Source organism: Ambystoma mexicanum, chromosome 3q, assembly GCF_040938575.1.
Source record: "Ambystoma mexicanum isolate Mex_15411 chromosome 3q, UKY_AmexF1_1, whole genome shotgun sequence".
Taxonomy (NCBI): Eukaryota; Metazoa; Chordata; class Amphibia; order Caudata; family Ambystomatidae; genus Ambystoma; species Ambystoma mexicanum.
Window position 1 is genome coordinate 272,550,919 of NC_090926.1, and position 12,763 is coordinate 272,563,681.

At 44.6% G+C, this 12,763-nt stretch overlaps 1 protein-coding gene across 1 annotated transcript in view; it reads right to left on the reverse strand.

Annotated features, from left to right (window-relative positions):
- Positions 1-4,067: 4,067 nt before the first annotated feature.
- Positions 4,068-12,763, reverse strand: part of SLC39A5 (solute carrier family 39 member 5) — a 334,372-nt gene continuing 325,676 nt past the window's right edge. The window contains exon 11 of the mRNA XM_069653748.1: positions 4,068-5,475. Within this exon, the coding sequence (XP_069509849.1) occupies positions 5,326-5,475 (150 nt within the window). The 3' untranslated portion in view covers positions 4,068-5,325. The remainder of the gene's footprint in view (positions 5,476-12,763) is intronic.

Below are 12,763 nucleotides of genomic sequence, written 5' to 3' on the forward strand. Positions count from 1 at the left end.
CCGGAGAGGGAAATTACGCATTGGGCGTCATCTGCGTAGTTAGTGTAACAAATTACCCTCTCCTCAAGCAGATTGAATAACGGGAGACTAAAAATATGATACAAGGACGGAGAGAGATAGGCCCCCTGAGAGAGACAAACTGACTGTGGACTAGTAAGTGGCTAGTTTACTACATTTGTGTCTGGGACAGCAGCCATCACACAGTATACGATACCCTGTGAAATCATGCAAAATTGTAGACTATTTAGAAGGGGGTTTTACAGAGGCTAATTATCTATCAACCCCTATCAATATATCTGCATCAAGGAAAATAGTGTTTCCTTACCACAGACGCAAAATATTAGAGTGTATCATAATTTGAAACACATAGGTCAGTGTCATTTCTTTCTCTCTCAGGCAGACTTGTACCAACACAAATACTTGCTTGGTGGCTGAAAACGCAGTGACTTTCTGGTAGGGAATGAATCTTCATACCCGGATTGCCACTCCCCTTGAATGATGTGAAAAAGACGAGAATCCGAGGTTGTCCTTTATATGCTATAGTTTATAGTCTGATAGATGTGCGTCTTGCAGGAAAGTGATTTTAAAATCATATCTACTACAATATGATGATACTTTCCAGTTCTTCACGTGATCATTTAAACCCTTGGAAATCCCTTGATAAGTAGGCTTTTACCGCATTCGAAATTCAAATGTGGACTTAATCCAACAACTCCAATTCATATAAAGAAAATGGTACTTTGTTGACTAATTTTCTTGGAAAAAGTGTATAATGAATTTAAAAACAGTTTCTTCACATTATTTTTGGGAAAGCTTTTTCACAAGTTTACCTATTGAATGAGCGACGCCACATATATACAACATCAAATGTTGAAGCTCTAACACATTACATACTGCCGAAACACAAAATTACACTCCAAAACAAACAATTGAGTCATTTTGATTTCATTTTTAAGGGGTGACGGATCAGTCATAAGACTATCGGTGCTGAGAGATTGTCTCTCTTTAAGGATTTCTTGTATTTTTACAACTGCACACATCACCCTAAAATGAAGTTTGGTTAGGCTTTTTTTTTTGCTTTTGGGTTACAAATACAATGCGACTAGTATGGGCTGGTGGCAGTGGATGCTTTTCTATCATGTTTTGGATTTTTAGCTCATGCGCTTTTGCATTTACGACAAATGGTTACTAATAGTGGCTAGCAGTCAAATATGGCCGAGCCGCAAGATTTGTGCCTATCCTTTGACCATATTGTTCTTTGGCCATCTTCCTGCACTCTCAGGGCCGGAATGATCTTATATGTAATGCCCTTGCATGTGTTAAGCTGCTGCTTTCACAGGCTAAGGGACAGTCAATGTGTGTGACCAGAGGTAGGGCGCAGGGACTGTCTGGTCTCAGTACACATCCTGGTGTCTCAATTACTGTTAAGGGCAGGATGTGTGGCCAGTGGCTATCCATGTTGCATAGCCACTGCCACTTTGAATGGTCCAGATTGGTTAGCCTGGCTGAGCTTCAAGTAAAAGAGGACTCCTGCAGCCATTCCACTGATCGTCATTGGAGCCAAGACTTCTACAAAGAAATGCAGCCACCAATGACCGGAGGACAGCTCATACAGCTGACCAACTCCAGTAAAATCCTGGTGAAGCCCTGCTCCTCTGCTGGATTTCAAGAAGGACCTAGTCAGTGCTTTGATCCCTGGCCTAGTGGGAACAACCAATCTCGACTCCTGCTCAAAGACCCATGCCATCAAAGCGTCCAGAAGTCTCTCTGGACCAACCAGTGCACTGATCAGTTCTCTCCCGGGCTACCTCACGGCTGCCGTTGCAGGTGTATCCTTGGAACTTGGGGAATCTTCAGCCTGTGCTACAAGATGCCTGCTCCTGCATTTAGAGTTATCTTTCATCAAAAGAAGCGTGCAGGGTCTGCTCCTTTGGGTGTCCATCAAAGACCACGTGTCACACCTTATCATGGGTACTCTTGTTGCAATCCATATTCCTAACTTCCTAGAGGTGCCTGGAACTGAGATTCATGCACTGCAACAGACCAGAACTGAATCCCTCGCCGAAAGAAACTCTACGTCTGTGAACCCTGGGCCTTCCTCGATGGGGCCAAGCACAGAAGACTCTCAATGGTTTCCAGAACGCCAACAGTGGCCTCTGGAGAATTCGGAGTCTGGTGGTATGTTAACTTACCCATTTCCTTTCCCCCTGGCCTACCTAGGGTTACATGGGCTTAAGGTCCTGTCCTTATCTTTCTCTTTTCTGACTTTGGTTGGTGGTAACCAGGTTAAGGATCCCTTCCTAGTCCTTTTTTAAACTTAGAGTCATAACCACCAGCATCCCCAATCACATAGTAAAGCTACCTGAAAAGAAGAACTTTGGAACTGGTGACTTTAGGGCGCAAGGTCCCAACCCATCTTAAGGCTGGACTACTAAGTGTCAGGGAATTGTTTTATGGTTGCTCTAAACCGATGTATGTACCCAAATGCTTACCTGGTTTACACTGGTCATTGAATCAAATGCTTTCCTTCTCCAAATGGTGAATGTATATACTTTTTTTTATAGTGTGAGGCAATATTTGCCTAGAGGTTTCATTTGCTTAGTGTGTATTTTAAAGGCCTAAGAAATCATTGTATATTTTTGTACTTACCGGTCTAACTGGAATTAAGGGTGGTGTTCTGTGTGGACTCATTGTAGCCCTAGACCAGTCTCACTCCCCCTCTTAAGTCTATACAATAGTGCGCTGCTACCTACATTGATTGGATTTGGATAGACTTTAGTCTTCTTCCTGTTCACCATAATGTGTTGGCCTCCCAAACTCCTCCCACAGGGTTGATTTTGGAAATCCATTTTAACACTGTTTTTCCAGCAGGATGGGGATCCAGGTCATGAAATGTTTGTGGTGACTACATGTGCTTTTTCCATGACCAATTATGCTCAGTTCATCTGGGAAGGGCATCTGGTGTTTCCTGCTTCTCTTATGCAGGTCTCTTTACTTTCAAAATTGTTTTCCTGGCAATTTGCATGGAGGGGCTGAAAGCTGGGAAGATCTACATCTTGGTGTTCTCATATCAGATTTCTCTGTCAGCTCTCAAGATTAGATCTCTCTCTCTGTAGTTGAAATCCTGAGCAATCTTCAGCTTGGAAGGCTTCACCAGGGTGGGTCTCAGGCTCTGTGAGTGGTGTGCATTCTCATTTAAGAATTACTGATAGAAGAGTGGTTTACCCACGACATACAGGAGAAATATTTCTAGGAAGACCTCCACAGATCTTATGCCTTTGAGTCTTATGCTATTGCACAAGGATTGCATCTCTACTTTCTAATGTTTTGCCTTTGCTATCTCTTTCTTAATCACCACTCCTCCCTCAAGCCCACTCACCACATCCTCAGTCTCAATATGCTGCTCTACCTCACCCTCCTTTACAGCCTCGAATCTGCAACCCCTTATTTAGTAATGCCTCAACATTTGTGGTCAGCATGTCCAGCTTATCAATTCCGTCTCGTATCTCTAAAACCATCAACCTGACATCCAGTTCCCGTATTCTGGCCCTAGGGCCAGTCGTGTCTGCCAGATCCATCTGTGGCTTCCCTTAATCAGGCTGTCCGTGTCAACGTGTCCAGGCTTTGCCGCTTTTTACCAGCTAGAGGCATGATTTTTGAAGTAATAGTGATGAGAAATGGCAGGTGTAACAGTTTAGAAGGGTGACTACAACTGGCAATATCCATATTCTGCCTGCACAGGGTGGGATTAGAGCAAATTGCTTAATATGGCAGCCGGTTAAATCTGAGCCAAATTAAGAGTGCCTACAAGGTGGTCAAACATTAAGAGCAAGGTCAGGTGGTGTGAAATGATGCATTACCATGTAAGAACCACCAGACAACAAAGTTCAAAGTTGAGATACCAAAGAGTTGCTGCAAAACTACGAGTATGCAGTCCAACCAACAGCAGTATGGTCACGAATTGCAGCTGGGATGAAGATCGCAGTCGCCGGAAACGTGGCCACACCTCAAGCAGTCCCTCGACAGCCTAAGGTAGAAGGCAACAAGTCTACACTGCAAACTGAACATAATGAAACCACATCACTGTTTTAATTCATGAGTTTACATGTTCCCAAGCTTCAACGCGTTATGGCACTTGCGTCAGATACTGTCCATTGAAGGAGAGAAGTACGAAGATTCCAAGAGTTTCTGTAGGAAAGTAATTTACTGAAGCTTTGACATATACAATTTTATCCTAAAAGTCAATGGTTAGAGGTATACAGCAACAAAATGCATAGAGAGGTATCTGCCAAATTCATTTGGAGAAGAGGTATGGACTCTGAAGCTTAAGGAGAAGTTCACCTGTTTAGCAAAGGCGCTGCCCGAAGGAATAGTTAACCACAGTGTGACCGAGGAGCTGACTGATGGCCATTCAGAGGGGGGTGGAAGTGTTGCAGGACACCCAAGAGAAAGAAAACATGGTCAAGAAGGAGACTGGTCACAAGAAGAGAATTGTAACATTCAGATTAAAAGTGGAACAGCAGAAAGGAGATGAAATTAGGCAATAGCAAAGGATAATCAAGAATATGTAAGATCCCGAGTGCCACTGTGCAGTGTTGGTAACAGACTGTTCCTATTTTACTTTGTGTCAAATTATTTGTAATGAGACCTCAATAGAAAGAAAAAGTATTGTATGTTATGATCTGCAAAATTCAGGTAAGGATGTCTCAAATAAACAATTGTAGGGTTTGCACCAACAAATGCCTGTTTCATACTTATCCAATATTCCCAGGATTAGCAAAGAAACATTTTGCTCTGTGCAGAATTCACTGGCGAACACACATCAAGAGGCATGCTAAGCAAGGTGAATGGGTTCTGTTTTATAGCTTAAAAATCAATGCCTTTATTGGTCAAGAGATTAAATCCACTGTCCGGTTGATCGTACAAAACCAGTGCTTTTCTCAAAGGGACCACGAAGGGCATGCCTGGTTTAGCTAAACATTTCAACTTTCATGTCGAAGTGGCTTATGCAGCCCCAGTGTCTCCACATCCAGTATTAGATCAAGATACACTGTGAACAGGATTGTCCATACAAATGTACTAGGAGTTGCTTTACAGTTGTGGCCTCACTTTCCTTTCCTCAAATTTGGCAGTACTGGCCTTTCCAATGCATTTTCAGCTTTTCCAGGGAAAGTGGAGATGAACATGCGATTTGCAGTAGAATTCAAGACATGTTTGAATAGAGAATTCCGGAGGCTTGGGGGAAGTGACTCATAGTAGAATTGTCAGACGGAAGTACCTTGTGGACACCAATGAGCCTTTTGGGTGCCACCAGGAACCGCAGTGTCATAAATCCACATTGGAAAACTGTATTTGGTGTTCAAACAGGGCGATACAAAGCATCAGGGCAGACCCGATCAGGAACCCGGCATTGCGCAGAAGAAAGCTCTTCGTCTGCCCCCTCCTTCCTGGACCTCGCTGCAGCAGGTCTGGGAGCTGAAAAAAAAAACAGATCATGGTGGGAAAATTACCAGCACTCCACAAACCCGTTTGCCACAAACTGGAGTACAAGCCTCACTCACCCCCAGTTAACTTTAGACAACGTGCCATCAGTGGTCGAAGTGGACGGGAGCGGTCGGGAGCGTGTTCCTCTACTTCTTTTAATTTAGTTTGACCGTTCCTATACTTTAAAAAAGAAACCGTTCCGGAATGGTTTTGTTTCAAAATAAAAGTGTAGGAAGAAGTTGAAACTTGCACTTATAGTGCACCTTAAACAGCAGGCACATGTGTTTTGGGGGTTTTATTGGGCATGGGAGGGGGCTTGGCTATGGGGTCTGTGGGGAGAGGGGGGGAGAGCAGGCCAGTAGGGAACATAGTTCCATTACTTCTTTTCCTACACTTTGACCACTGCGTGCCATCATACAAATTAGTGCAGCGTTTCGAATTGAAAATGATAAATTTTTATTGTCCCAAAAATTATTCAAATCTGTTCTTGTACTGTACTTTTTGAGCCCGCAGAATTCCTTTTCAGAGGCATGGACACGTTTTCGGGCTCTCAGTGTTTGACCGGTGCAAGCTCCAATACCGCACAGCCTCAATAGAGGTTTCCCCACCAATGCGGCTACATAAAAAGACAATGGAGTCGTCCAACACCCCAGAAAAAGAGACTTATTTAATGACACGTTCATTAAGCTAGCAACGTTATTTACGCTGATCCTCAACTTTGAGGTAATTTGAAATCTTAAAAACTACTAGTGTTGCAAAATTTAAATAAACAAAGGGAATACTGCACAACATTCCACAATGCAATTCAGCAATCAGCATAGAGGGGCAAGGTGTACTCTAATTGCAGGCAAAAGTGACAAAGTAAAATGCAAGTTAATAGATCATGTGTTTCACAAATAAAAAAAACACTAACCGAAAACATTTGTTGTTCTCTCACATGCAACACCATCTCATGACGCATGCGTTTCCTGAAAATGTAAATACCTCCTTAACAAGCACTAGCAAACAGTGCTTTCTATTTCAGTCACAGCAGTGTCTTGTCGTCATGCCTCATTTCGTTAGGATCATGTACTAGTATTTATGTATTGCATACGTTTTGCTCTCCTCTTTATTCATAAAGTAACTTAATACGAGGGTAGTCAAACTTGTATTTTTAAGTGCACTCAACTTTCTCAGATCTAAACGCGCTTGGACCTAAGGTTAGAAACCTGGCCTTGGAAACCACACAGGAGCTGCAGGACCCTTACAACGATTTTATTTGTTTAATGTCACTCAACTCTTCCTAATAGCATTAGTTCTCCAGCATTGAATCCTTAATGGATTCACATGCTCAATGAATATAAACTGCCTGTCACTTCTGTAGTTTATTACTGTCACTTTCGGTCATCCTGCCCAAGCCAATGACATTCGTCCTCCTTAACGCCACCCCTGGTGGCCATCTTCAGAATTTTACCATACGCTCAAGTGCTGAGAGTCCTCGATTTTTCACTCTTCAAAAACTCAATGTTTTGTCCTATTTTTGATCAATATATTCCATTGATTCTTCAACTTTTACCACTCAAAAGCCTCCCAGCTAGAGGTTCCCGTTGCTGGTCAAATTCCAACCATCGACAAAGTTCAAATCCGTCTCAGATTCTTCAAGTCTGAGGCCTTCCATTGTAAGGGCAGACACAGAGAAAAGCCTTTTTAAAGGCTTGCGCCAAATGCCACCTCAAATATGTATATATAGAAGACCTTCATGAGAAGTGTCTGTAGTGCGTGCATCCAGATCATGACAGGGAGAGCTGCTCCATCTGCCAATCCTTTTTGTCGAAGACAAGCAAGGACAGCTGATGCAGGTTGGTGACATGGCTAGATGAGGGCGTTGGGGCCTCCGAGTCTACATCGGTTCTCAGTCATGCCTTTGCCAGACATAGCAGATCCATGGAGCGTACTCCCTTCCTCTTCCCTTCCGGTCGAGGTCCGATGAGGAATCTTCCCAGGGGAAGAAAAGGAGAAAGGGACATGGGGCACACACGCCAGCTATCCCTCCGTCGACCACCTCATCAATGACTTAGTCGACTGCGGCGACCACCTCGTCCATGCCTACAGCCGCCACATCTGCACCCATAACGCCTAAAGCTCTGTCACTGAAACATTCAGAAACATTATTTATCCACACCCACTCTGTCGATAACTCACAAAACGAAGTCTTCGTTGACAACCCTGTCAACGGACCACAAGCCGTCGAAATCAACGACACCCTCGTCAACGACCTCAAAGCAAACTACCATCTCTACAAGCCAGACCACAAAGATCTTTACTGCCCAGACAGTCGGCACCGTTGGTTTCTCATGCCCAGGGTCCTGTAATAGCCACATTTCGAAGAGGTGCTAAAGTCGACAAAGACCTACCATGAGCTTTGTTGTTTTTGCCATGACCCACGAAAACAGCCACTTTTCACTCTGGCTCCCCATGTGCCACCTACTACGACTGCCTCTTAACACTCTGCACTACCTGCCCAGCTGCTGAAGAGAAGTGAATTTTCAGATACGCCTCTGGGGGCTCCCTTTTCTGAACAGGAGGAAATACAGGAAGAGCCTGATCCTTTCCCACCCATGGCTCCTCCAATCCAGTACCCATGCCAGCCCCATTGGGCACGCCTCAGGGCAAACCGGGATCTCTCCCTTGATATTTTATCCACTTTGCAAACACTGGCCTTCCTTCAAGAGAGGGGTTAGTCCTTCCTCAGCCACCAAGACCGGCACCTCAGCTCTCTGTACCAGTTACCATCCTCTTCAACACTGAGGTGATGAGCTCTCTGACAGGTCCCCGGACACTCATACTACAGATGAGTTTGACGACCTGGTCCTTGCTGATGGTGAACCAGCAGATCTACCTCTGTGAGACTCACCACCAGATGAGATCAGTTCCTTTCACAACCTCATGACTCGAGCAGAAACATTGTTCAACCTCATACCTGAGGAACAAAGGAAATAAAGTTTTCTTTTCAAAAGCCTTGAAGTCTCTCGGAATTCGGTGTGGTCTCGATGCCTATGCTAGAAGACATCTGGGAAGATGGCCTCTTCGTAATGATGAACCCTTTCTTGGCACCACCCAAGAAGGATCGCCTGGAGAAAAAGTATCAAGTTCCAGACGCAGCTCCTAAGTGTCTACGCATACAACCCGGCCCAGAATCAGTAGTCCTGGCAGCTACACGGAAGCAATCTGCCAACCCTTCCTCCCCTGCATGGTGCACCCTGGCAAAGAGGGAAAACAGCTTGATGCTTTTGGGAAGAGTGTTATTTCCACAGCCGCTACTACCATCAAGGTGGCAAACTCATTGGCAATCCTCTCCCGTTATGAATGCGAACTGAGGTACAAGATGGGCCCCATCCTGGAATTTCTCCCTGATGATAACCATGAGGCGGCTCTAGCACTGCTACGTGAAGGGGAAGCCCCTTCAGACCATGCCACCACAGTTGCTTTGGACACTGTAGACACTGGTTTTCGGCAGATGGGCAACAGAGCGGTCATGCGACATCAAGGTTGGTTGAAGGCAACCAACTTCCCTCCTAAAGTACAAACAGACAGTAGATATGCCGTTTGATGGAATTGACCTTTTTGAGGAAAAAATAGATGAAAACCTTCAGGCCATTCGAGCTGATACAGATGCCACCTGTTCCCTGGGCACCTTCAAACAGCAGCACATTCCTTTTAGTCTGGGAAGACTAGGTTCTCAAGGAGTTCCAGGGAGGACAGGCCATCCTATCGCCAGATAACATCTCGCACCAGCTACCAGGATGCATATAGGGGACGGTTGCAAACATACAGAGGAATCCTGCAGAGACTGAGAGCTTTGAGGGCCCAAACACCTAAACAAGCCTGTTAGGGAGAATTCTCAGAAATGTGATAATTCCTCTACCTTAGAGACACTCAGAAACTGTGCTCGATTTTGAGAACTTGATTTTTTTACCTGGAGAGAGTGAGACCCTTTTTCCCCCCACTCATGTATTTTAATGTGATTTTTGAACACGGTTTCTTTTGGTTGTGGAGTCTGACAAACTCCATAGGCATCATCTTTTACATTGTGTCACACAGCACCTTCAGTGCAGTGGCACAGGGAAGTCTTCCAGATTTCCCAAAGGTTTGAATACCTTATCTTGGATAAACTACTGTTTCCAAAAGCAGTAAAGTGAAATTGACCTCACTTACATTTGTAACTTTCTAAACCCAGCACACACTATAGTACAATAGGGTGCCGGAGGGGTTACTTCGTATCCCCTTTGTCTAGCTTCTCATGTAACATTTTTGTGTTACCCTTTCCTCGATGAATGGCTGGTGGCAGTGGTTTACTTTTAACTACCTTGTGTGCATTTACCGCGGGCTACGTTCGCAGCTGCAGTAAAGGACCCCAGGATGCCATTTTTGTCAAAATGGCCCAGTCTTCTTTTTTCACCATTTCTTCTTGGAAAGGTCCTTTTTGAGATTTACTCTGCGTGCCAACCCAGGTTTAGTCCCTTTGTTCGCTTTGCCTTTGGCGGGATTCACGAATGAAGCCCGCCTCTGGCTCCAGGGTGTCTGCTGGGGCAGGAAGTGAGGGAGGTGCCCGAAACTCCCTGCACTTAGTCTCCTAGGAGACCCAAATGCACTCTGTAGTGATTGGCCGGCTGCCTGTCCGGCAAGGACAGCAACACTGCTGGGTGACTGACAGCAAGGTGAGGCTTTTGGCTTGGAAGGCAGAGTAGACCACTGGGCGAAGGAACCGAAGAACTTCTTGAAGAGGACGCCTGCTACAACTCCTGGACCGTTGATTTGCCCGGTGAAGTCCTGCTGTTGTGCTGAAACTCCAAAATCATACCGACAGAGAAGCCCCTGCAAGCATGACTTCGCCACTTGAGTTTGTTGGACCAATCAACTCCAAAATAAGCCACCTGGACAGGTGTCCGGACATTTCGTCGAAAGTCATTTCGTCGAAAGACATTTGGTCAACGTAATTTCGTCGAAACCCAAATGGTCAAATTTTTTTTTTAATATATATATATATATATATATATATATATATATATATATATATATATATATATATATATATATATATATATATATATATATATATCTTTTTTAGGTTGTAGTTTAGGGAAAAAAAGGGTTTTTTTTTAGAAAACAAAAAAAAAATTGTGAAAATAAAAAATAAAAAAAAATTCGACCATTTGGTTTTCGACCAAATGGTTTCGACCAAATGTCCTGTCGACAAATTTTTTTTGACGAAATGTCTGGCAACCACCTGGACATTCTCTGGGAGCTGGTTGAATTTCCACAGAGTTGCTGCTGGAAACCAAAACGCCATGGAGAGGAACACCAGATTGTGTGCGTTGCTTTTAAGTTGGCCAAGAGCTCCAGGAAGATCCTCCGGACTCACAGGATTGACCGAGCCTGAGACACCTCAACAGAGTGCAGGACCCCAGATGCAAGGAAAGTCCATCTCGACAGCCAGAAACCGCTGTGTTGCTATTTGCGGTAGACGCGAGGAGCTGAAACACTGAAGTGCCACTTGTTTGAAGATTGCCGGTTGCAGTTGGTAACCGTCCCATTGCAGTGCAGGAGTCCCCAGAAGTCCTCCCTCTTGTCCCCACGACTGAGGCACAGGAACACAAGGATCTGCAGAGCTGCACAGGAACATTTTTCTTCAACCTGAAGGTACTGTACAGTCTAAGAGAACTTCCCTCTTGTCATGTAACTGCACTAATTCTCTGTTGGTGAGACTTGTTGTGGTTGCTCTGTATAGTTGCTAAAAGCTTCTTTACTTCACAAGCCTAAACAGCGTGTGGCCCTACTTTGAATTGTTCGATCTACAAAGACTTTTAAAACATTGTGCAAGATTTTTACCTACCTCTGAGAAGTGCTACAGTTTCACCTAGACTTTGGCTCAAATTGACTTTGGCTTAGCCTGGCTCCCTGAATGACTTCTTCCCTCTTTGAATGTGTTTGGTCTTCCTTCCAGGAAAGGGTTAACTAGCTTTGCATTGGGGGGTTTACACAAGTACTTACCTGCTTTGAGAAATATTTGTGAGATCTCTTGTTGTGTAATAACCTTTCTCTTTGACACACTCTGAAATCTGATTCTAAATGCAACAGTGATAAATTAATGTCACCAGCACCCTAACTATTGAAGTCACCTGAGGGTGTAGGTAGTGTCTGTGGGCCATCCCAAAAGGGTACTTACTGGTTTAGAAATATTAAGAGTGTAATTTTGAAGTGTATCTGAGTGTTACTGTTATATTGCCTGCCCCCTTCTGGAGAAGGCTTATTCTAACTGACTGATGAATACATTGATAATTGTTTATTCAAGAAACCTTGGGTGTAAGTGTTTATTTGAATACTTGTCACTGTGCATCTCTGTAACTCTCCTACAGCTCACATTAACCCCTCTTGAGATAAGCCAGGCTGCTCAACACGCTACCAACCTGTGTAGTACAAGCTTATACCAAAGGTTGGGTTCCCATTGCCAGGTCGTCAGGGTTGCTTTAGTGCACACAAAGGGTACTGCATACAATCTTGCCTAACAAAGCCTGACCAGCCCTGAGGCCGGAACCCCTGCTTCAGCACCCCATTAGGGGGTTGGTTGTCCATTTTTATGTCAAACAGTGGGAAAACATCAGCACTGACAAATGGGTGTTAAAGATCATTCATCAGAGGGTGTCCTCACGGACCCACAATGGAAACCAGCAGCTCCAACACCCCCTTAGAGAACATTCTAAACACGCACGCAGGGACCAAGGGGCTAATCACCACAATGTATTGGGCTCTGATAGAAATAGGTCACTTGCCAATCCTGCGCACACAGTTTAACTGGGAAAGAGTTGGGGTGGGAGGATAACCAGGAGGGCTGGAATGCAATATACAAAGCGGTATGGAGGTCATCAATAGCCGTTCAGTACAAAATGCACAATTGTTGATTGCTGATGCAATGGCACCTAACCCCCCCCCAGCCCCTGGCAAAAATGTATGCAGGTATCAGCCCCTATTGTTGGCACGGGTTTACTCAGGTCTGCACATACTGGCACCAGTGGTGGGACTGTTCCGGCATACAAACCTACTTAAAGGAGATCCTGGGTTGGATCCATGAGACAAGAGGGAATTAGTAGAGACCTCACGCCCCTTTTGGTGCTCTTTGGTGTTGAACTAGTGGAGGGGCAATATTTGGTACTACCCCAAATACCCAGAAACCTTCTCCTAGCATCACGTGTAACAATAAGGTGGAAAGGAAACGCCCTGCCTGCAAAGATAGACTGGTTGT